The sequence below is a fragment of the Indicator indicator genome, chromosome 19 (genome assembly GCF_027791375.1).
Source record: "Indicator indicator isolate 239-I01 chromosome 19, UM_Iind_1.1, whole genome shotgun sequence".
In the NCBI taxonomy this organism is placed as follows: domain Eukaryota; kingdom Metazoa; phylum Chordata; class Aves; order Piciformes; family Indicatoridae; genus Indicator; species Indicator indicator.
In genome coordinates this window covers 12,555,001-12,579,419 of record NC_072028.1, presented here as the reverse complement: position 1 = coordinate 12,579,419, position 24,419 = coordinate 12,555,001, and the positions used below count along the sequence as shown (strand labels likewise).

The window sequence follows — 24,419 nt, the reverse complement described above, 5'->3', positions numbered from 1 at the left end:
CAGTGGGGAAGGGATATGTACAGCAGGTGCAGTACAGATTTTTAAAGAAGCTGCATGTTAAGTATGAAAACAAATAAAGAAGCCCACAGCACTAAACATAAAAAGACATTTAAGAAGTACAGAGATTTGATATGGAAATTCAAGGTAATAGTAAAAATATGTATGTGACTATTAGCTTTATGGAGAACAGGATAAAATTCTGTAGGTCTGGCAGGTTTAACAATTGGTAACTTGCTAATACTGGACAAGATGGATAAGGAATTACCGACCATGATGTCGAAGACTAAATACTCTTCTATTCTGTTCTCAGAAAGGAGCATGATGATTTTTACAAGCATTTTCCAACAATACAGTTCTGCCATTAAGTAGTGAGGCTGTGATGCTATAGCCCACTACATTTTAATGTTTTCAGAATGAATGCAACTGGATAACTTACAGATAAAGACTTAAAAACCCTGTCTAAAAAGCTCTCCAAATCATTAAAGTCCATTAAAAAAAAAACCAAACCCAAGTCTTGGAACACAGAGCATGTTCCAGAGCACTCATAGTAGTAAGAAAAAACTCTGGCTATTCTAGTATTTCCAAAAAGAATGTTAAGCCCTTGAAATTATAAATGGAGTATCGTGGCATAAGTTTTGGGTAAGGTTACAGAATGAATTTGTTAAGTAAGTAAGAATTCATAGCATAGTTAATTCAATTTCATTTTATGAAAGTAAGGTTTATCAATTCTCTCACTTTCTCTCAAGGCTTGTGAAAATAGCTTGTTCTATTTGACAATCCCCCCCACCAAAACCCCAAATATACAGAAATGAAGTGTCATATAAACTGGGAGTTCCACAGCAGTGCTTTCAGCTCTATCTATTTGGCATTTCATCATTATTTGGAAGAATATAGAAAGTTACTGTTGATAAAATTTACCAATGGCACAAAATGGTAAGATGCCAAAAATCATGGGGAGGCACTGATTAGTCACTTAGTCAAATGGAGTCTTTTCAACAATACGGATTTTAAATCAGCAACATGTAAAGGAACAAATCCTAGAGGCGTTGATGAACCAGGCCTGGGATTATGGTAGAGAAGCAACAGAATATGAGCTGTTTGCTGATCGCTGTATCTGTGGATGTAAACACAGTCTTAGACTGTGTAAGATTGATATAAATTTGAAATTTGATCAAAGCTTTAGTAGGTACCCGTAATATAAAAGGGCATTGAAAAACTGGGAAGGATGTTCTGTTCAGGAGTGAGAGAAGGTGAAGAGGAAACTGATTTGCTGTCTACAAGTATCTTCTTTAGGGAATAGTCTGTGTTTTGTTTTGTTTTGTTTTATTAAGAAGGCATATTTATTCTGGCAGGGAAGCATGTAGCAATGGTCAGTAGTAGAAAGAAGACTCTAGACAAACTCAAGCTAGAAACGAGGCACACATTTTGAGTAGTGAAAATACTTACCAGTCGAACAGTTTATCTAGAGACACAGTATGTTTAAACTAAAACAAGTAAATTTTGTTTCAAATTCTTGTTATGACTTGATGCAGAAATTATCATGGGAGGGTCTTTGGGCTGTGTTGTACAGCAGATCAGGCTAGATGATCAAAATTGTCCCCATCTGGCCTTAAGATCTGTAAGTCTATTATAATCTGGCTGTGGTCTTCTTGCACAACCCATAGAAGATAATTCCTACGACTGGTATGACCAGGTTGTATTCTGAGCAGGACTAGTGACACATCTGCATTGTTTATACAGCCTGCTATACAAATAGATCTGTTTCTACTGGGCAGCATGTCTGTTTCCAGTTATCTGTCAAGCTTTCGGGCAGATTTTACAAGCAGCATTGAAGTTTTATTGTTTAAATGTATCCTGATATAAAATAGTTCTTGTGAGATATCTTGTGTCTTGTAAACCAAAGTGGTAGGTATATCAGAACTGTGATTATGTTGCCAAGATATATTATTCTCTGTGAGATTTTATTTATTTTTTTTTAATTGTATGCATGGAAATATTCTTTCTATTCCGTTGTGAAAAGGTTTGCAGGGATGCAAACAAAGAATTAGCAAGATCAAGATAGTCATTGCCTTTGTGAACAAAGAAAAATTACTCTTGTAATATGAAATGCAGAAAATTATTTTGAAGTCATGTTCCCTCACTCCTATATGGCAACATTAATTTATGTGAACTGATATTAAGTGTAGAATAACTCATCCAGACACTGCTCTTGGCAATATTACCAGTGTAGTTGTTCTACAAGGATGAATTCTCTGAAACCTTTCCTCAAAGTATGAGACACCAACAGGTTGTCTTCCAATAAGAATCATTGCCTACCTCTCTTGTCCCCTGTAGTGTTCTTTGGACATACACTAATGCAGCTGCTGATAGAGTCCTGGAAATTAGGAGTCCTTTGGGTTTGCCATTAATACTGGCTTGGGTTTTGGTTAGTTTGGTGGATGTTAGGCTGGGCTTTTCCCCACAGCAGCTTATAACTCTGTTTTGTCATTAGTACAGGGACTTAAACTAAATTTAAAAGATTAAAAGATTATTTACTCTATCCTACACCCTTCTCCTGCCCTCAAAATAGCTGTTAAGAATGCTTTGAAGTAAACTAATCACTGCCAATGTTTGGATCTAAAAGAGAAAAGAGGTTTTGAATAGTTCCCGTTGAACAATGTTATTTGGTGAGTCCTATGTTGTAAAGGTGGCGCAGTGTGTTGCTACATGTTGAGTCCAATTTCGGACCTTCAGCATTAGGTCTCATTTCTAGGCATGCAAGAGATGGAAGCACCACAGAGGCAGCAGTGTACCAAGGCTTGGAAAGATTTGAACTTTTTATCACACTGTCTCAGTCAGTGTCGTCTTTCAGTCCAACGCTTATGGTGTTGGTGGTGAGCTGTGTCCTAGTCTCCTCTGCTAAAAGGATGCTCACTCAGCAGAAAGGCCTTTGAGCAGAAAATGTAATGACTTCAAGGCTTAGCAATTCAGAATAGGAGTATGTTGTTGTACCCAGTGCTTTAGACTGAAGGTACTTCTAAGCAGAAAATATTATTGGTATTTCCTCTGGTGTATTTTAACACACTTATACCCATCTTTACATATATTTACTGCTTTGAGCAGCACCTACACATTTTAATGAACAGCAGTGCAGCCTATATTGCAAACTTCTCCCTGCAGAAGCAGTTATCCAACAGTTGACACGGGAACCGCAGTGCTGAAACAATTTTTGATGGTGTCAGTTGATGTACAGTGCACACACTGAACTATTATTGGAATAAAAAGAAGTTTATAACTGTATTAAAGATTTCCATAAAGGTATGGGAGATGCTGAGGAAGAGCTTTTCACCTAAGAGATGTGAAAACTCCAAAATGAGAGCATTTAACTTTATAAAGGCTGATACTAGTTTTTCACTGGTGTGACTACTTCTTAGGCAACACTTGAAATATGTAAGGTGTGTCAGAGTTCACTAGTGACTGTTAACAGTAATAGATGGAACAAATGTCAGAATAACAGAAAACAGCTCAGAAATACTGCAGTATGTACATGCTGTAAAACCAGCAGTAATGTTTGTCCACGTTCTGACTGGCATCACAGCTGTCAGAGTTTGCATGCTTGCAAACAGCCCTGCAGAAACGTGGACAGCCAATGTCTCGTCCCCCTGTTGCTACCCTGAAACTCTTGTGAAGAGTGTGTGTGTGTGGTCAGACTCTCACCTGAGACCAGAGAAGTCCAGACAGACATGATCTGTTGCAGTTTAGTGATTCTTGCATGTCAGTACGAACTGTTTACTGAAACACGGTTCCTGTTCCTGCTTCTTGGTGGAGGACCGGAACTTATTTAGGAGATGGAGGAAGACTCAGAAGTTGCACTGAAAAGTTTAAATCTGTTTTCTTCTGTTAAGCTGTGTGAAGTGAGGCCTAAAGCATGAGCTGTGCTAATTGCTACCTCTTTGCTGAACACCTCATGTTTGAGGTGCTGCACTTTTCTCCTCTAAAAAGGTCAGTTAATGTGGTTGATGTAAAGCTCTCATGTCTCACCTTTTAGCTTCAGGATTAAATTATGGATGTAGAATTTTCACTGCTTGTAATTTACTTCAGCCACACCTGAATTGCAGCACACGTCCAGCTCCTGTTCATGGTCAGTAAGCCAGCTCACACTGTCCTGTATAGTCGTTTGGATGTTCTGGTGTTGCATCTCATTAGTATATTCCTGCAATCAGTGAGAGGAGCATCTTTCCAAGCATTTACCAGCTTTTCATTTAAACCTGTAGTTTAAATAAAAGTTTGAAAGCCTTTGATGTTGAGGTTATTTGAAGATGGGTAAATTTTCCAGCTGGTGTGGTGAACTACATAATATTACATGGCATTTTGACTGGGGAGAAAGTTTTCGAAACAAGTATTTCCATTATACCATTTGGAGAAGTCTTGCCTTTGTCTTTTGGGTCATTTGGGGAAAAAAGCTCTGCAGAGAAAACAGTTTATTTTTCATGTTCAGCTCCCTTGTAGAAAGAATAGCCAATGTTGACAGCTCATGGATCTTTCAGATTCCTGTCACTTTTGGTGAGGATTTCCACACTTCTTCCTTCAAAAGAAACTCTGCACTGTGAACAAGTCCTCAGCAAAAATGGGGATGTGTATTTGCTGAGATGTACCTTTTATTGGATGGGTCTTTGTGAATATTTATTATACATCTAATATCTTTTACCTCTTCTAAAGTATAGGAAGAACAATAAAAGTTTAGTGTGGGCTTAAAATATATATTTAATTGATTAAAATAATCTTACATGTTTTAAAACTCTATTCAAGCTAGTCCTAGAAGAGAGCTTATGGTAGGTAAATTACACGTTTTACTACTTGAGCGTTAGAAATGCCATTAGTACAAATTTAAAGGACTGCAAACCCCAGTATATAATGCTAATTTCAAATACAGAAACTAAATATATTTTGTACTTTTTTATTACTCGATTTCTTTTTTATTTTATTGACTACTTTTTATTTTAACTATATGTTCTTACGTGCTGCAATCATAATGTAGTGTAATGATATTAATATTTTATGGAATCCGTATTTATAGTTCTTTATTTAGAAACAATGCAGTAGGTCTGCAGATCTTTGAATCCTTCTGGAATGGTGCCCTCCAAATAATGATAAATTACTTGTGCAGTATGCCATTTGCTAATTATATCCATGATTTACTGCAGAGCAAGACTTAAATCATTCATTTCACTCTTGCGTAACAGTGCCATAAAAATTTTAGGTTTAAAAATGGTTTCCATGTGTATAATTTAAACAAATTTTACAGCAATTGTATACACAAAATATTGCAGCCATCCATTTGTTACATTCTTTGTCTCTCTTTTTTTTTTTTAAACTTGTACTTTTAATGATTACTGTGGTTGAAATTGTTATGCTTCATTTTCATAATCATAGCTTTTAATTCTACAACAGTTTTCTACATGTTAGATTAAGAAAAAGATGGCTAATTGTGTGTAGATACCATGCCATTCCTGAATAGCCCCACATTCTGGAAACCCATCTTAGAAATATCTAGTTTATGAATTAGTCTTCAATTAAAAACATTTTTTTTTAATGAAGTGTTAGCTCTAAGATCTTCTCATTGTCAAGCAGCTAATGCTGATTTTTTTTTTTGCATCAAAGTACAGTTAACTCTCTTTATATTTTGTTCTTCATGCATACCTATAGGTGAGAAGCCTTATAAGTGTCCTCATTGTGATTATGCTGGTACTCAGTCTGCGTCCCTCAAATACCACTTGGAACGGCACCATCGGGAGCGACAGAACGGAGCTGGACCACTCTCTGGGCAGGCTGCAAGTCAAGAACACAAAGATGAGACATCAAGTAAAAGTTCTGTGTTTATTAGACCAGATATATTGAGAGGAGCCTTCAAGGGGCTTCCTGGTATTGATTTCCGAAGTGGCATGGTCTCCCAACAGTGGACGTCGGGCATGCTGTCTTCTGGAGATCAGCAGGGACAAGCAACTGGCATGTCATCTGAAGTATCTTCTGAAAATATGAAGGGTTCAGACATATCTTCCAAAGGAACACATTTCTCTGAACTTGGCCGTGCTTACCACAACATGGTTGGGAATGGTGTGAACTTTCAAGGGTCTTTGCAAGCTTTCATGGACAACTTTGTCCTAAGTTCTTTGAAGAAAGAAAAAGAAATGAAGGATAAAGCTCTCTCAGATCCACTTTCAGCAAAAGCTCTGGGCTCAGATGGTGGTGAGGAAAAGATAAATAGCAAGTCCTCGCAGAGAAAAACAGAGAAGTCACAATATGAACCTCTTGACTTATCTGTAAGGCCAGATGCAGCCTCCCTCCCAGGTTCATCTGTTACTGTGCAAGACAATATTGCCTGGCATGGCTGCTTATTTTGTTCCTTTACCACTTCATCTATGGAACTAATGGCTCTGCACCTCCAAGCCAATCACCTGGGCAAAGCTAAACGTAAAGACAACATCATAGGGAACAACAAAGACCAATCTAGAGAAGCTTCGGCCTCAGTTAACAAAGTAAGCTTGCTCTCCTCTTCTGTGCAGCCCAGCAAGGAGGCAGTGGTTTCAAACATGCTGAGCCAGCTGGACTCAGCTTCTGAGAAAATGACCCATGGACAAAATAAAGAGACCCTGGGAGAGCAAAAGAGTGGTGCCTGGCCCAGCCACATGGAATCCACTTTTTGTAATTTTACAACAGACTTCTATAAGCAGTTTGGTGTTTATCCTGGTGTTATTGGCACAGGAACACAAAATTCTTGCACCAGTAATGAATCTGAAATAAAAACACAATCTGAAGATGACCCAAATACTCTGCTCTCTGACTCTGTAAATAAAAGTGCTACTGACGACCTTTCTGACATAGCTTCATCTGAGGATATGGAATCTTCCAAGGAAGAAAACATTGAAGATGAGGACATTGACGCAGAACCAGATATTATGAATAAGCAGTTGTCTGCCCTAAATAAAGAAAATAGTGAAGGAGGCGACAATATGCAAAGTGCAGCCACCTCACAGCCAGCACAAGGGCTCGTATCACCACTGCCACAAGCATCAGAAAAGCAGTGGCACCCCCAGAGTCTTCTGTCCTCCCATGAAACTGCACAAGGAGTGATGAAACCCGAACAAGTTCAGGGCCCACAGGTCCTGGAGAAGCAGATGAACATGTTGTCAGTCCTAAGAGCTTACAGCTCTGATGGCTTAGCAGCCTTTAATGGACTTGCAAGTAGCACAGCAACTAGTGGATGTATCAAGAGACCTGACTTGTGTGGTAAGTTTTAGACTTTCTTTTAGACCATTTCAGAAAACACTTGTGCAGAATCATGAAGCTGCTCTTTAAATATACTTAGTAATGTTTGTTAGTAATACATTTTAAAAATGTTAAACCCTGTGGGCCAAATTCTAGTCTTACATGTGGTCTACTCCATTGAAAACAGCAGTGCTGCATGCATTTACTTACACAGGATTTTAGAAAGAACCTGCTTATTAAACTAGAGTAGCGGCAATATAGACTCTCTGTGCTAGTGGCATCTGAAGGGGATCCTTACTGCTTTAGCATACTCAAAGGAGGAAAAAGTTTCTAAAAAATTTACATGGTAACTTGCAAACTTTTCAGTATTTTGATATGAGTAAGAACCCAAGAAAAACACTGGATGCTTTGCCAAGAAAACCTTGCTTTCTATCTTTTTTTTTTTTTTAATTTCTTCGCATTGGGGTGTGTTCAATGACCACAATATTAATGAAATCAAAGGCCAAGTACATGGAATGTGTCTGCCTGTGGTGAGGAGCCTTTCACCCCCCCTTTTTAATTTTTTTTTCCTGTTTGTTTCAACAGAACACATACAGTAGTTGCCCTTGACCATTTTCACTGTTGTAACTAGCAGTTGCACAAATTGTGATTTGCCTAATTAAAAATATGCCTCCAGGTAATGAATAAAAAACCACCACCACACCAAACAGCAAAACAACCTTTTACCCTTAATATATTTGATAAAAATGAAAGTTAAATCTATTTGGAGCAAAAGAGAATGAGGATTTATTTCAATTTATCGCCAATTTGTCAGCATAGTTCTTCTTTGAAAGAGATTTTAGAGTGTAAGTCGTTTAAAAAACAGTACCACTTTAAAAAACAGTCAGCAAAGGACACAAAAACTTCTGTAATGCTCATTTCACTTAACCTCCAAATTAATTAGAAAACTCATTGTCAGGGCTGAACAAGCATAATAAAATGTATTCAAGTTTAAAAAAGAAAAATAAAAGAAAGGAAATACGATCAACAGTTATAAAGCCTGACAATTTGCCCTGGTTAAATTAAAGTTAGTGGAAGTTTTGTTTGAGTTTATTAGGATAGTGTATGTGCTTAAAGCTATAACCCTTTGTTCAGGCCCCTCACAAAGTTTGTCTCACTTGTATTCTTAGAGCATTATGGCTTCACAGTATTGTCATTACTTAAACTGAATTATGAACCCAAGTACCAGGATGGCCTTACTTGTAAAATGGTGTGTCTCAAAGCACTGAGAACCAAATCACATAGTTGCAGATGTTTCCAGATCCTTCAAAATCAGCAGCTGCCTTACTGGTATTTTTAAAATAGTCGATCGTGGATTTAATTTGCAGCTGATAAAATCTTGCTTGGATTTTTTTTCCCTCTCCTTTGTGGAGTACAATCAATCTGTTACAAAAGGAAAAAAACACAGCAGAGAAATTACTTTCTAAACAAACAAGTGGAAAAAAAAAAAAAAAAAAAGGAAATCCAAGATTAGTTGCTTTGTACAAAGCATCTCTATACTTCTTCCCAGACATAAGATTTTTAAAACAACCCCCCCCAACCCTCTAACATTATTATTGAAATGAGGTCATGTTACTTCCATTAGTTTTTTGTTTCATCTTCCAGTCTATTCAACAGACATTTTATGATGGCTTGAGTTTATATGATTTTAAAGACCGTATCTCTTTCACAAGCTCTGCCCAGTGATAATGGATTTGGTATGAAGAAAAAAAAAAAAAAAAAAACCAAAACAACAGAAGCTAGTCCGTTCTAATTTTTAAGCCTTTTTTTTAATGGAAAATGCAGTGCAACTCCTCCTTTCTCTCCCCTCCAAAAATCACTTTAAAACATTCTTTACTGACATTCTATTGAATGTTTGCAGAATATAAGTATTCAAGTTGACTATTTAAATATTTCATTTCTTTTTTCTCGATGCTCATGGCAGAAGTGGATGAGGATAAACAAGCTCTGGGTCAGTAGTTCTTTAATTTAGTTGGCTTGGACACAGCCCACTTGAAAGTAGTATTTCTGGGGAGTTTTCATTTTCTCAGTAACATTTTATACTGTGAAATCACACTCCATCTATGTATGCTAGTGCAGGGAAATCTCACCTGGTGTTTCTGAACTTGCAGATTAGCCATCAGGAGCACCTTGATCATTTATTAGCCTTCCTTCCCTCTTGCACAAAGCCCGTCCTGGTTACTCATGGTTCCTTTTGTCTCTCCTACTGCCTGAGAGATCAGAAAACTTGAGACCCTGCCTTTAGCACCTGATTCCAGGGTATGCTTCTTGTGTTCCTATGCATTTTGGGAGAGTCTGTGCATTTGCCTTTCTTTTTGCAGCCAATGATGTGTGGGTTGTTGACATCTCAAGAGATCAGTGATACACTTGATATAGGCCTTGCGCAATCAAAACTGCAAGGCGTGGTGCTCTTTCCGCAGTCAGAATACAGTGGAATTAAAAATGAAATAAAATATCTCAGTTAGCTCAGTTAGCTGAGATTGCATCTTTGATTGGCCACACTAATTGAGTTAAATTTCTGGCTGCAATAAAAACAAGTTGGGATTTTCAGTGATCCATGTGGATCATTTTTAGTTGGCAGATTTTACTTTAGGATAATAGGTCAATTTTTAAACACAAATCTTGGCACAAAAAGGGCTTAATTTGTAGACAATGCCACCAACTCACGTTGTTTTGGAAAGTCACCACACATGGGGGAAACAGTCCTCAGTTTCCCTGTGTGTTGAATGAGAGAGATAGATGATGTACACATAATTCATTTATGCTCCTGTCATGCTTCAGGCTGTAGGGATGAAAGGCACAGTTAGGAAAGAACCCTAATTACTGCATAATACAGAAATTTCCATGTCAAAATGCTGCTAAGAAAAATCATAATTTTTTGGTAATATTTCATTTTTACTTATATGGCAGAATAGGAAGGGACAGGAAGAAAGAAAAAGTACCATTGATTAATTTGGAGTTACTCCTGACTTGTACTTGGTTTTGGAGTCTACATCTACCATGCCTTTCTTTGCTGCTTGGCAGCCAGTACCCGAGTGTGGAAGGGGAGCCCAGGGCAATGTGTCTTGGTAGCTGTCTTGAACATCTTTGTATTTCACTTTCAGAGCTCTTGTTCATTCAAGAAGTTATACTTGCAGGTTCTAGACCTACTTAGTATTTAAGTTTTGGAAGATCTATTTTCCTTTCAATTTATGCTTTCTTTTTCTCTGCTTGTCTTCCCATATGCATGTAGTTGTACCTCAGTAATGTTCTGCCTCCTGCTCCAAGTCATTAATTACCATATGATTTGCACAGCATCTATTTATGACAAGACCCTTTTAATTCTCTCTCTCTCCTCCCCTTTAAATTCTTCTGCTTTGTGGCTAAGGTGGTAAAATGTCCCTGCTTGCATTTTTTGCTTGGGAGGTGCCTTAGGCTTTCAAAGGAGGGCTGGTGGGCTACAGAACTATTGGCCAGAGATAGTCCTGGGCATTAGCTGGTTGCTTAATGGGTTAGTGCTACTGAACCCACACTTAATGATGTCCAAAAAGTATTAGTTCCATGTTATCTCTATAAATCTAATTTGCTTCCATTCATGCTTGCTTTCCTCTGCAATTAGTGGTGTTTTCTCCTGCATAGGCTCCACCCCATTATCACTTCTTTCACTGTATGAAAACAGGGCGGCGCCCTTCTGACATGTGGTAGCAGCTTTGGAGCTCATGTCTTGCAAAGGGCTTAGCACTTTCAGTTTCCTTTGAAACAGAAACATTGCACAGAATTATTAAAATGTTCAGCATTGTAACTTTCTGAAATACCTTCCAAATGTGGAACTGCAGCACAGACAAGAGGGCTGGGCAAGGGGAAGATCGATTGTGGCATATTATTACAGCTTTATTGTCACATAATTATAGTGCTCTACCCCAGTGTTTGAATAGTGAATTTTGTTGTTGTAAATTGCTTATTGCCACAGGTGTCAAACCCAAAAAGATTATAATGCTAACCCCTTCAGAACTACCACCAACACATAAAATACAGAAAGTGATTTTTAATTGTTTGTGGTGGCTTCACTTGAATCCTTATTGCAGCAGCTCTTTTAAATTATAAAATCTGTATTAAACCAAAGCAAAAGGCACGCTGTATCCAAGCTGTAGGACAGCTACAAGGCAATGGAAGGTCATCCTGTGACAGCAGATTGTAAGACTCTTGCCCATTTGAAGTATCTTGTAATGCACTTAAGAACATTTTGTCCTCATCTGCAGTTCAGAGAGTAACCAGAATATTCTTTTCCTTCAAGGCAGAATGAAATGATATGGAAGTTTTACTGCAGACTTTTCTTTACCCCATTATGATGATTTTGAAGAGGTTTCGTTAGTTTCAGTTAGGAGATCCAAGGCCTGCTTTTAGTGTATGAACTGTACTGCTGAAGGAGAGATTAGCGCCTCAGCCCCACGCCTGGGTTTCAGACACACTTCTGGATGTCGCAGAGCCATTTGCATGGCAATATCAAACCAAACTCATATGGCTTGCTTCCTTTTTTTAATTAACTGGGAATGCCAGTGATCCAGTGAAGTTTGTGTTGCTGGATAAAAGGGCTGGTCTGTGAATAGTATTGTATTTGCCAAATGGTTCACTAGTCATTTCAGTACAAACAAATGGATGGTGTCTGTAAGTCTGCAAACACTGTTGACATTTAGCCTTGTTTATGTTACTTTCCTTTTGCTGCATATTTTTGGCTAGAAAAGATACTGTCTGAATCAACACTGACTTCCTAAGCAGAAGCTAAGGACCCAGTCTTGCATCTCTCATTCTTGATGAGTGGGACTACTTACATGACTAAGGTTTGCAGAATCAGGTCCTACATTTATTTGACTTTAAATTTCATTGCTATATTAATGTAATTTAATTTGATTGTATTTTGTTGTATCAGAAATCGTTCAGGTGATAAGTTTGGTGTCACTGTTTTGTTTACTGTTGAAGACTTTTATCTCTTACCATTTGCAGTTTAACATTCCCATCCCATTTAAGTTTCTGGAAATTAACTCCTAAAATATCTGATACAGCTAAGTGCTGAGTACCTTCTATTCCCAGTGAAACTGGAGGCATTCAGTGCCTCCTAACACCAGATCTGAAAGGAGGATTGTGTTTGCAAAAGGAGGCCTTGGTATGTGTCTTGATTTCAGACATCAGTGATCAGCCGCAACAAGGCAAATCCCTAGCACAGAAAGGCTTTTCTTTTCTTTGCAGAGACAAAATAATGATGTAAGCTTAGAGAGCTGTGTGACTTTACTCTTAAGTTTCATCTCCCAAACAATATATTCTTATTGTTTTTGTCATATCCAGGTCAATTTTAAATTATAATTTAGGATTAGGCAGAAGCATAGAGATGTTTCCAGGTCTTTCCAAAGTGAGACAATGCTCTGGTTTGTGTTGGTTCAGGAGTATATATTCTTGTGATCTGAGGTATAGTATTTCCTATAACTACTTATAAACACAAGCAATTTAGACATCCTTGTAAGTCAAAACTAAGTGTATTAATAATACCTATTATGAGGCAAATTTTAAACAATTAATTTGACAGCAATTATAATTTTATGTTACGAGCTCTCAGAAATAAATAACCAAATTCATCTTTGTAATCTAGGAAATTTAGGATATCTTTATGCAGAGATGACCTTGTTATTGCATATCTGGAATTTCTGAGGTTTGCTCCCACCTATCTTGTTACCTGTAGTACCAGGGATAAATAATTACCTGAGGCTTATTAATTGTTCCAGCAAACAAAAAAATATATACCTTAAGTGTAAGCATTAATATATGTGTACACAATACATCCACAATATATAACAAAACATCATGATAGTACAAAAATAGAGGTCCTGAATATGTTCTGTTATTTATGTGTTTGGCAAGCTTAGGGAATGGACTTTAGTATGAGTGAAAATTCTCTTAACGTTTTTAAGGTTATTTATTGTCATTTCTATTTGAGTTTTCAATGGTCCTGTATTTTGTAATGCTTTAGCAGGAAAAAAAAAACTGTAGTTATCTTTTTTCATATTCTTTAAGCAATATTTCTAGCTTAATATATTGTGCCAGGTTTTCCAATATTAACCAAGAAAGACAGTAAAATTCAATGAACAGCACTCTGACATCCACAATTTAAAACCTGTGATTGAAGTGAAATGTGTAAACTTCTAGTGGGTTATCCTGTGCTTTGGAATAGAGTATTGTTGGAAGTAATTAGAAAATATATTAAGGTTTCCTGGTAATGAAGGTATGTAAGTTTTAATAATTGTTGCTTTCTGAATAAGTGTCAAACTATATCTTTAAATGTATATGGAGTTACAAGTTAGGTCACTTCTGAATGGAATGTAAAACAATACTAAAATGCTTCAATAACTTATCTCAGTGTTGCTAATAAAAAAAAAAGCTGTTAACCATTAGTGCAGTTTTGAGTCATTTTGTTAATTCATTCAAGAAAACTCTGAGAAACTGTTGTACCTGTTGGTAGACCAAAGACCACCCATCCACAGTTGTTTGGTGCTTTGAGAGGCAAACTCTGCAAAGCTGCTTGTTGGCCTTGTAAAGGAGATTTACTGAAAATGCAGTCTTCTGAGGAAGGAGTGATTTGTCTTTAGAGCGTTGCCATGTATAGTTAGGCAGGTACAGAAAGGGGGCTGGGGGAGGGCAAGGGGGAAGGGTGGGCATTAGATTTGTTTCCTCTTACACAGAAAACATCTTGGGAGTGTGGGACCTGTTTCTCCTCTGCCACTATTAAAATCCAGCTGAAATTTTTGTGGAGGCCACTGGGTTAAAAATGAGAAATGTTGGATGGATTAAGTGTGTAAATATTGGTGCCTGGGTACTTGGCTAGGGTGAGCTGCATATTTGGGTCCCATTCTGCAGCTGGAACTATAGTCTTAGTGAGTCATGGGTATACGACGTCTATCCCAATGGAGAAATACCAGGAGCATACGGCCCATGAGTGATCTGTTGACTAGCCTTACATTGTCACAGTCCCAAATACTGCAGATAGAACTGAATTCTCCTCTTTCTTTCCCATGGAAAGAATATGTGATGAGCATCCTAAGACTAGCCTCCCTCCTCAGACCCACGTATGATGCACCCAAGAGAAAGCAAGTATAGGATAACAAGAAACCAGTTGCATCGGTCCCAGTAGATGGGACCCATAAGAGGTGGCCTGTTGATCAGTGCACTGCTGAGTATGCAATGGAAGCTAAAGCAGCACCATGACCAGGGCTCCCAGTGTTACATCTTCATTAATGCTGTCACTTTTGAATAGCATATTGGTACTTTTTATTTATTCCACCAAAACACCATGAGTCAGGACCTGACATTTTACTGTTCTGTGTCATACTGAGAAAAATCTGTAGTTCAGCAGTAGGACAATTATATTATTTTGGAAGGGCTAGAAATAATACAGCATTTGTGAGACAACTGTAACATTTATCCAGACTCAGTGTGAGATTGTTCTTCCTTTTATTTGGAGAGCACTTCCAAAAAAAGTATCAACTAGGAGCAAAGGAAAAAAAAAAAAAAGACAAGAAAAAGTTGCAATTATGAATCCATTTAACCCCCATAGGGTGTAATCTTATTTTATGTAATACCATTGGCTGTTACATGCCTAAACTTCTATGTAGTGAGCTGTGAATATAGTCCTTATTGTCCTGTGGGCAATATGACTAAGGAAAAGATATTTCTGTGATACAATGGGGCATTTGTCTGAACAGTGTACCCTGAGGTCCGTAACATCAAATCTAAAGTTGTAATTATACAGCTGCAGTCACACCACTCAAGTGAAGGCTGTGTCAGCACTTGTATTACATAAGAAATCCTGTTTTCAGGGTTTATGAGTCATTTGCAAAAAACATTTCTCACTAAACAATTGTTCTGGTTGTTCCAAAGCAATGTCTAGGTGCAAGCCTTTCCCCAGTAGGATGTGGTCACGTCTTCTAGAAAATGCCCTGGCTTAACTTGGCAGTTAATTTTGCTAGTGAATGTATCTTTGCCTAGCTAGGAAATTAGGTTTGGGTGTTGTTAATTTTTATTATTGTTAATACATAAACTAGTGGGGAAAAAACCTAGGGTGGGTAAGATCTTCTCTAACAAGGATAACAATAGGTGCAACTCATCTTTCTCAGAAATTATAAAATTAGGATTTCCCTTTTTTGTCACCCCCAGTGTTGATCTAAGTTTTCTGATCTCTGAACACTTCCTTAGAAGACTCAGTCACAATTATTTTTTGAGATGCCTTGACATTGAGCCTTTCAAACTTACAGAGTCTTTATTGTCATTCAGAGCAGCCACTCATTTGCTGGCAGGGAGCAGCCAGGAAAGAGGTTTATTTACAGCAGCACCACAGAGGTGAACTAGGGGCACTATGCATCCCTCCCACACAAATGCAAAAGGAGTATACTTTGGATTGAGACTAAATACCAGAAGCCACAGCTTTCCTACTACATGAAAGTCTTAGATAGGTGTGCTGGATGCAAGTGACTTCAGCTAACAGACACTCCTGCCTGGAGCATTGCCATTTACAAGCAGGTGTTCCTGAAGCTACCCCCATGTCAGGCATTTGCAACCAAGCCCGCCCCATTGTCCGTGGAGGCAGACGTGGGCCAGCAAGTTTCTTTAAGCTGATCTCCTCTGATCAGAGGCGTCTGCAGTGCCATCCCCTGCATAGAACAGCCATTGTTCAGCTTGCAGAGCAACAGTGGGGTAGAAAATAGCATGCCATTCTGGGGATCAGAGAGGGAATTGTTCCTTAATTATCTCTTACTGAAGGAAAAATCCAAAGCATATCCCGATATGTGCTATGACTCTGGCAGAACATGAGTCTTTTAACCATGATCTGGGGAGGGGGGCTCCTGTTCAGAAGCTAGCAGCCCTTGTTCCTCCTGGAAGTCTACCTGTGATTCACTCACTGACCACGGGAAAAAAATTAAGTTTTCTGCTTTGGATTGTCCATTGTGAAATGGAAAATAATAGTATTTATCTCCCTGGTAGGAGTGCTGTGAGGATAAATGAATTAATTAATGTTTGTAAAGCGCTTTGAAGATGAAGAACATTATATAAGTCCTTGGTGTATAAATGCTTCCTTCTCTGATATAACTACAGTAAGCTATAAAAATTTATTGATGAAAATAAATGCACATTGAAAACATGTTTTGGGTGTATATCCTTTCAGTATCCCAGCAGTGTGCATGAGCCCAGCTCCCTGAACCAGCGTGGTGCAACCATCCCAGAGCTGACACCTGCCTTCAGCCTTAGCCCCTCCCTGTGCTCAGCAGCCAGTGTCTGGGGGCTCTCTGCACCTGTAGGAGCTTTGCCATATTGTGGCCATAAAGTCTTTCCACCATATCCATGAATTTTGACCTCAGGGCTGTTAGTGCCAGCTGGGTCAAGGCACTGGTTTTTGACTATTGCTGCAGCAGGTCAGCCCCAGCTGTGTTGTGGAGCCATGCAGCACCAGTGCACAGGATAGGCCAAGGCTCAGCAATGTATCTGGTGGGTTGCTTGGCCCACAGGCCAGTGCCAGCCTGCAGGTCCACCTGTGCCTGAGCAAGCTGGCCCATGTCAGGACCGAGAACCTGCCATGCTGTCTTGCCACAGTTTGTTCTGTTTTGAGCTTCAGTGAGATGCCCAGTGCTCAGTATCCACAGTACTCAGCAAGTCCCAACATTCCTGTTCACGCTCGGTGACCTGGTGCCTGAACTGGCTGTTGTCTGCTCTTTAATTGGATGGCAGTGGCTCCAATTTGCTACTTGTAAGGTAAATTTTTGATTGCTTGCCTTTCGATGTTACCATCCAAAAGTAGACCTTCCTGCTTTACCTTTTATTCTTATTTTATTTTATTCAAGCCAGCAAGTGCATTTGATCACAAACAGCTCGTGTGTAACAAGGCAAATTAAGAAGATGCAGGGAAGAAAATCCAACACTTAAGCCATACAGAGATGTGACATTTATGAAGAGAGACATATGAGAAAAGGTTTGTGCATTGAAATGAACAGGTGAAAGATGAAGTTCAAGATTTCTCAGGTGCAATCCTCTGTTCACAGCTGCCACATAGATCAGCTTATGGACCTCAGGAGAAAGGACCCCGTTAGCCCTAATTGTGTCTTTTTTCACTTGCCCCTTTGCACAGCTAACTCTCTTCTGGTCTGTGCACTTGGTTTACATTTAAATCCTTTCAAATCTTCCTGACAAACTGGTTGCTGGTTTATCCTGCCAGTTGGAGTGCAGAGGAGCACAGTGTGCTGCTCCTGGGGTGCACCTACCTGGGTTAGAAGCTGACGAGCCCTGGGCCCTGCTCCCAGCTGTGGGCAGCTGAGGAATCTGCTCTCCCTGCTGAGAGTTTAAAGAGGGTGACAGCTCTTGCCCAGCACAATCTGCTCCAGTGTCATGTTCACCCAGATGCCAAAAGCTCCGAGAATTATCACTGGCACAACCAGATATCCCTAAACTCTGACCCACACTCAGTGGGGCAGCTGATTTTTCTATCCCGTGACATGACAACTGTTTAATAACACAAGGGCTTATGGGTGTATTTACTGGTGGTTATATAACTGTGTGTTGGGGCAAAAAAAAAAAAAAAAAAACCCAAACAACACAAAACCCAAACAAACAGAAAAGCTTTCCCAAAGGATAGAGGTGGGAATCCCATTAACATGATGGGTCCCTCTTTAGTTGTCAAAATGATTGACAGCTGGATAAGTTGAGAAGATGAAAACCGAGCCATGGGGGACAGAGCAGGGAGGGGAGGAGGCCAATCAGTTGAATAAAAAACGGAGCATCAGTGCTGGGGAAGGAAAAAAACATCACTCCCACTAGAAAAATCCTCACCCTCTGCTCCCCTACTGTTTGTTTGGGGAAAATGCTGCAGCTTAATCAGAATTATTTACAAGATAATAGTCCATTGTTTGTAGTAAGACAGATGCTGTCTGTGGGAATTTGGTGGTTTATGCTCTATGCATTACAGTGCCATCGCTGTGTACAGATGGGATCACAGTGGTATTGTTGTTATCCACTTTTTGGAAATTTGGAGGATCCTTACCGTGAAAGGAGGATCCTTAAATAGAAAAAGAAATGGTTTTCTCAGGCCAAGAACTGAGATTTCGCTTAAGGCAGAATTGTGCTCATATGTGGGAAAAGAAGTGGACGTGGTGGAAGCACTTTGCTGAGACCCTTAGCATGAAGGGTCCCTGGGCTGTCTTGGTGTGGTGGTGGGATTAATTCAACACATGGATGGATCCTGTGTGTCTTTCCAAATGGTGAGAAAGTACATGCTGGTGGAGTATGTTGGTGCTCCCTCCTTTGCTGGTGGCTTGCTGAGTTAATTGTTTAGAAAGTGCTATGAAAGGTACACAAGCATGTCTGTGCAAGAGTAGGCCTGGCCCGCTGGGTAATCGTGCTCTGGGTGTGGGACTGCAATGTGTGTTGTTTTCTGCCATCCTCCCCATGCTACAAGCTGAACACTGACCACTTCTGTTTCACCAGAAACTTCACCCTACCGATTTTGTGGGTGAAGCTGTGGGAAAGGAAAACTAGCTTGTCACTAGGTTCATACCAAAAAAGTACCCACCAAAAACCCAAAGAGAAAAAGGTGTAGGAGATAAAATGCAAGAACTGTTGAAAAAATGTTGTTAAATTTGTTTAATTCCTGCAGGAGTTATTTCCATAAGCACCACCCTCTGACCCAAGCAGCAAATTCAATGTGGAGGCCTAGAGCTTGGCAGAGGGGACAAGCCTGTGACATCTGTGTGGGTTACCCTGTGCCACATCCACGAAGAATAGGGAGCTCAGGTGAGGCCAGTGTAGACAGCTTTCTCCATCAGCATGTCCACCTTACTGTCTGCCTGCCTCTGTCTCAGCAAAGCTCAGGGACAGCAGCACCCACAGCACTTTCAGGTGATTCTGGGATGAGAGGATAAGGTCAGTGCTGTGCCAGGCTCTGCAGTGCAATGTTTGTCTCAGGAGCAAATTCTGCCTTGCCTCTTCTGCTCCAACCACAGAAGCCTGTGAGATGAGCAGTTCCTCGACAGGTCACTGTGCTTTGGAGCAGGACCTGCAAGCAAGGTGCAGGACAAGGGGGTGGAAGGGTGTCTGGGTGGGTGTGGGTGTATGTGTGTGTGTATGTGCACGCACTTCCTCTCTGAAAAGATGTGCTTTTAGTGTGCAATAGCTCACATATTACCTCAGCAGAGACCAGTGTGCACCAAAGGCAACCAAGAGATGGCAAGTCACCAGAAATGCTCCAGAGGGGATTTTGAGCATCCACGTCTGGTATCCCAAGATGCATTAGCTTTCAGGTAAAACAGAAGACACCATCTTTTCTGTATGCAAGATAATTAAGCTGTCTCTTCATCACTTCAAAATACCTGAGTTTCCCCAGAGAAAGCAGAGGGCCTGGGTACAGGGAATGAGAAAGGGAAGGACAAGGAATGGCTGACTGGCAGTTTTTGAGGTCTGTGCAGCTGGAAATGGGTTTCCAACATCAGCTTGTTTTCTTCTGGGTGGCCTTCCACTGAAATGGGTAGTGGGAGGAGGCAGCTCCCTTTCTCTGGGCTCAGTGTGCTGCCAGGGATGGAACCGATACCATCAGATCATGAGTGGAAACCGTTTTGCCCAAGAAGAGGGATGTCCTCTGGCTTTTGTGAAACAGAGCTTTCCAAGAATACCCTCAAAGGGTTAGACTGGCACAGGAGCTTGCCATTCCTAAATGATTTAATTTTTCCTAAGTGTCTCCAATGGGATCTGTCCAGGGAGCTCCAAGTTTTTTCCTCCAAGTCAGCATTTATTTGCAAAAAAATTTGTATTTCCTGACATTTAAACTTTTCAGCCTAATGTTCTAATAAAGATTCTGTCCTTCTGTCTAAATAAAGCTTCGTTCTAATGAGGACACCATCCATCTCTTGAGATGGAGTTGTAACGACTTCCAGCCTAAGTGTAATTTTAGCTAGTCTCCCTTCCCCACCCTCTTCTCTCCACAGCACTTTGCTTGGGGTGTAAATTATCTGTTTTGGACCAAAGCTGTGCAGAATTTCATTTTGGGTGAAGTGACTGAGCTATTGTATGAGCCTCTGCTTTCTCTCTGAAAAGGGGGATTTTACTCACTCCCAGTTGTATGTTCAGTGCCTGCCTATTTGCAATTTCTGTTCATAAGGCTGTGGGTTTTCATGCCAATGATTTTCTGTTTGAGTTATTGGAGTAGGGAGGTTGTGGGAGCATGCCAGTGTCAAAGGTTGTCACTTGAATGATAATCAGTCTGATAATGTTATTAATTATGTGTTTAGATGTCCAGATTCAGGAGTGAATTGAACTTGTTAAATTTAATTCCTACCTCTGAATATCTGACGGTTTCCTGTGGCTGTGAGACTGGCGTGCTCACCAGTCTTGTATTTGCATAAAGGACAAAACCAGGAATTTGAAAGGGCAACAACTAATAAGAATTGCTGAAATTCTGGGCTCCTGGTACTCACAGGGCTTCTCCTACAGCACCATGGCTCTGCAAGCTCTCGTGAGGCTGCAGAAGGCGCGGATCGGGTGCAGGATGATGTTTATAGACCCTGGCTTCACTCTGCCAGCCACTGACTGAAGCGTCATTTGAGACTGGAGATTGTGTCTTTTAAGGTCCTGAAGAGTGCTTCCCATGCGACTGATTGCCTCTGTCAGAGGCAGGAGGGCTAGGTCCCACCTCAGTGGGTGGGATCTGAACTCATGCTTTCAGAGGTCAATAACAGGGTTTTTAGACCTTTGTGCCTCTCAGTCCCTTATAGCCAGACCTTTTCTGTTAAAACTGTTTAAATTACAAACCCGTAATAAAAGGATCATATGTGTGTTTCCCGCTGAACAGGTTCTTTAAGGCTATTATGATAATTAAAAACATATGGTGCCTACACGAGTCAGAGGGAAACCACAGATGTACAAATTAGGTATTATATAAGGTTTTTCTTTTTGCCCTTTCAAAAACAGCAAGCCAAAGAAGTACAAAGAGATAAAGATGGTAATTTTTTTTGGAGATGGAAGTTAGCATTTTGGATTTTTAGTCATGAAATATGTAAGCCTCCTTTCTTACACATAATCAGGGCAAACTCTTTCTAATACACAGGAAGGAAAAACCAGTAGCTAACTGCAGTATTTATGGAAGGAATAAGGAAACACTTTGTTTCATACAAGTTATTGGAGACCAGGAAACCTTTTGCATTTTTTATGATGTTTCCCTGCACAGACACAAAGGATTATATTTATTAAATATTGAATTATATTGAAATTGGATTGATGCAGCCAAAGAAGGACATTTCTTTGTATTCCATTTTTTTCTTCTTTTAAAAAAGGGAAATGTACTAATATTGATTGCAGTACAAGTAGTCATTTGTTTTAATTTTAAAATATAGGATTGATTTTGAGAAGGTGATAAATACTGCTAATAAAAAAATTCAAAATGGGGATTTATAATGATTCTCTGTTAAGTCAATGGTTTAGTGAGGCTAACTTATAATAAAAGTAGCGATGTGCTGAACAATCCATAGCTAATGGGTTATTTGCCATTTGCTGGCACTGCAAACTTTCCTTGGTTTGCTGGCTCCTGCTACAAAAGGTAAAATTTATATTGTCCAATGCTCCTCACTCCTTGTTTTGTCTTTCTTGTGATAAAACTGGGTAGCTGGCCAGCTCTGGGCCCCCCGCCTTATGCAGGCATGTACAGATAGTTCATAGAGAGGGGCCAGGTCCAGTTGTGGCTGAGCTAGGTCTGAAATTGGTAGTTGTTGTGGGTCTCAGCTTCACAGTTTTCAGAGTTTCTCAGCTTTGGCACAGGTCTTTCCTTGTGGCATGAGAGATGGGCAGGTAGCTGTTGTGGTTTGCTCCATGGCTTATACACCACCAGCATCTGTCTGGCACCTTGCCCTGTGTTCAGCACAGGAGACTTTCCTTTTCTCACCTGGGATTGTTTGGGGCTTGATGCCTTCTATGTCCCTGCAAGGGGTGGGATTGCAGCAAGTCTTCTGTTGTGTCCCATGATGAGCAGCACCCCACCAGCATGGAGCACTGCAGCCTTAGGGGTGAAGGACTCATTGCTTCTGTGACAGCAGGGCATGGAGACCATCCTGACACCTCTGTGGTTGGGCTTGTTTCTATCATACCCTGACAAAGGGGATGCTGTCAGCCCACCAGCCACAAGGACTGCACCCTGCCTGTGCCAGCCCCTGCTGCAGTCAGCTGGTGGGACTTAGAGCAGAGGACACTGTGTCCTGCCCTTGGCAATGCCACTCCTAGACAGGTAGCCTGTATCTACAGTGGGGATCTCACCCCAAGATGCAGCTGACTGTTTGGAGGCCTTTTGCTGTGTTCGCTTAGGTTCTGTTCTGTCTTTTAGCAGAAAGTCAACAACTGTGGGTTTTGTTTCCTTTCTCCCTCCAAAGAAATTTTAGAAGAGAAAAAAAAAAAAAAATCTGAGGGAAGAGGAGTGGGAGAAGCCTGATGTTAATACTCCAAGTTTGCAGGAGCGGTGGCTGAGCAGGCATTTCTGAAGAGAGGCTTTTCTTTTATTGAGTGATGGCAAACTCCATGTTATTTCACATGTAGGTATTACCATTTTAACTTTTGCTGAGGTAAAATAACACCTTGTCACTCAGTGCAAATACCAATCACAAAATGAATTAATTGTAATAACTGTTGTCAACAGAACAAAAGACTTGTTGCTTTCCTAAGCAGATTTCAGTGCCACTGATAACTATATACAGAGGTTCCCATTGGGCTTATTCAGTGTAGGTAGTCAGAACATAATTTCATCTGTCTTTCTCTGTTCCTTGTTGTAAAAGTCTCAGAAATGGAGTTAAAACCCCGTATTTTTAACATATTGCTAAGTATACACTTTTCCAGTGCTTACTATTATTTTTTTTCTCAAAGAACCCCTAAACATTTGTACTAGTTAATTAGCACCTTTTTTTTGGTGGCTAATTTATTAAACAATTAACAAGCTTATAACAAGTCTGCAGAATCTGTTTATTCTCCTTATGCCACGATGGACAGTTACTTTCAGAGAAAGTATGGGCAGCTTTTCTTGCTACACAAAATTTACTTTTGCTAATGTTACTTCTTTAGCCAGTCATCTTTATCCAAAGTGAACAGTTCTATCCCAATAGATGGGTGAAGTTTCCTTTGAAAAGGGGGAAAGAGAGAAAAAAACAGCCAAGAAAAGCAAAATTCTTCATACTTGTGCTAACCACAAATTTATTCAAGCAAAGTTTGGGGTGAGGGGGAGAACTAATTAGCTAATTTCACAAAGGAGCCTCAGTACAGCAGGAATCAGTGCCAATACGCTATACTCATTTTGCATGGCTGTTTAGCTTAATAATCAAAAATACTATGGCATATCCTTTATACTTCACTGCAAATGCTGTGTATTTTCTTAAAGAAACATGCAGCCTTGGACAGTTATAGAGACCACTGCCAGTAGAATAAAAACACTCATCCAAAACCTTGACCTATAGAGCAATCAAAGGTCCATTTTGCATCCTTATTTCACAAAGTGTGTGTTTTAGATTGCCTCACCCTGCTCCCCTTTCAAAGCATACCAACAGGCTTCAGTATTCCCTGCCCTCCTGGGGAGCAGAATCACAAACTCAGATAAAATACATGGAAAATTAATTATCCGTGCATCTCCCTCCCACCCCCCCCCAAAAAAAAAAAAAAAAAAAAAAAAAGGCCAGAAAACAGGAAAACATCACATGTCAAAGTCTGTCTGGGTAAGGCTCCCTGGCCTGTGGCTGGAGCAAAGGGCTGAGAGGGTATCGAAGCACTGGTGGAGCAGCCCCGGAGTGTTGCCTGAGCGCTGGGTCCTGCTGCTCTCCTCTCTTGCTTGACTGAACCAGGGTGCAGCTCCCTCTTTGCAAGAGATCAAGAAGCATCTTGGAACCACAGCAAGACTTTGCAGAATCCTTCTTGAACCCAGAGAGCAAGGGCTGGAGAGTCAGGAGCCTCATGCAGCCATTTTCTGGGTTTTGTGGCAGGTACTGATATTGTCACACTGCCTTGACACAGGGAATTTCTGTGGTTTCCCCTCAAACCTTTTGCTGTCAATAACATTTGGTCTGTCTTGTTGGCAACTGCTCTGTCTTCAGCTACCAGTCGGCCAAATG

At 40.1% G+C, this 24,419-nt stretch overlaps 1 protein-coding gene across 1 annotated transcript in view; it reads left to right on the top strand.

Annotated features, from left to right (window-relative positions):
• ZNF536 (zinc finger protein 536) overlaps positions 1–24,419 on the top strand; it is a 186,690-nt gene that overhangs the window by 58,577 nt on the left and 103,694 nt on the right. Inside the window, exon 3 of the mRNA XM_054389833.1 lies at positions 5,686–7,266. Coding sequence (XP_054245808.1) covers positions 5,686–7,266 — 1,581 coding nt within the window. The remainder of the gene's footprint in view (positions 1–5,685; positions 7,267–24,419) is intronic.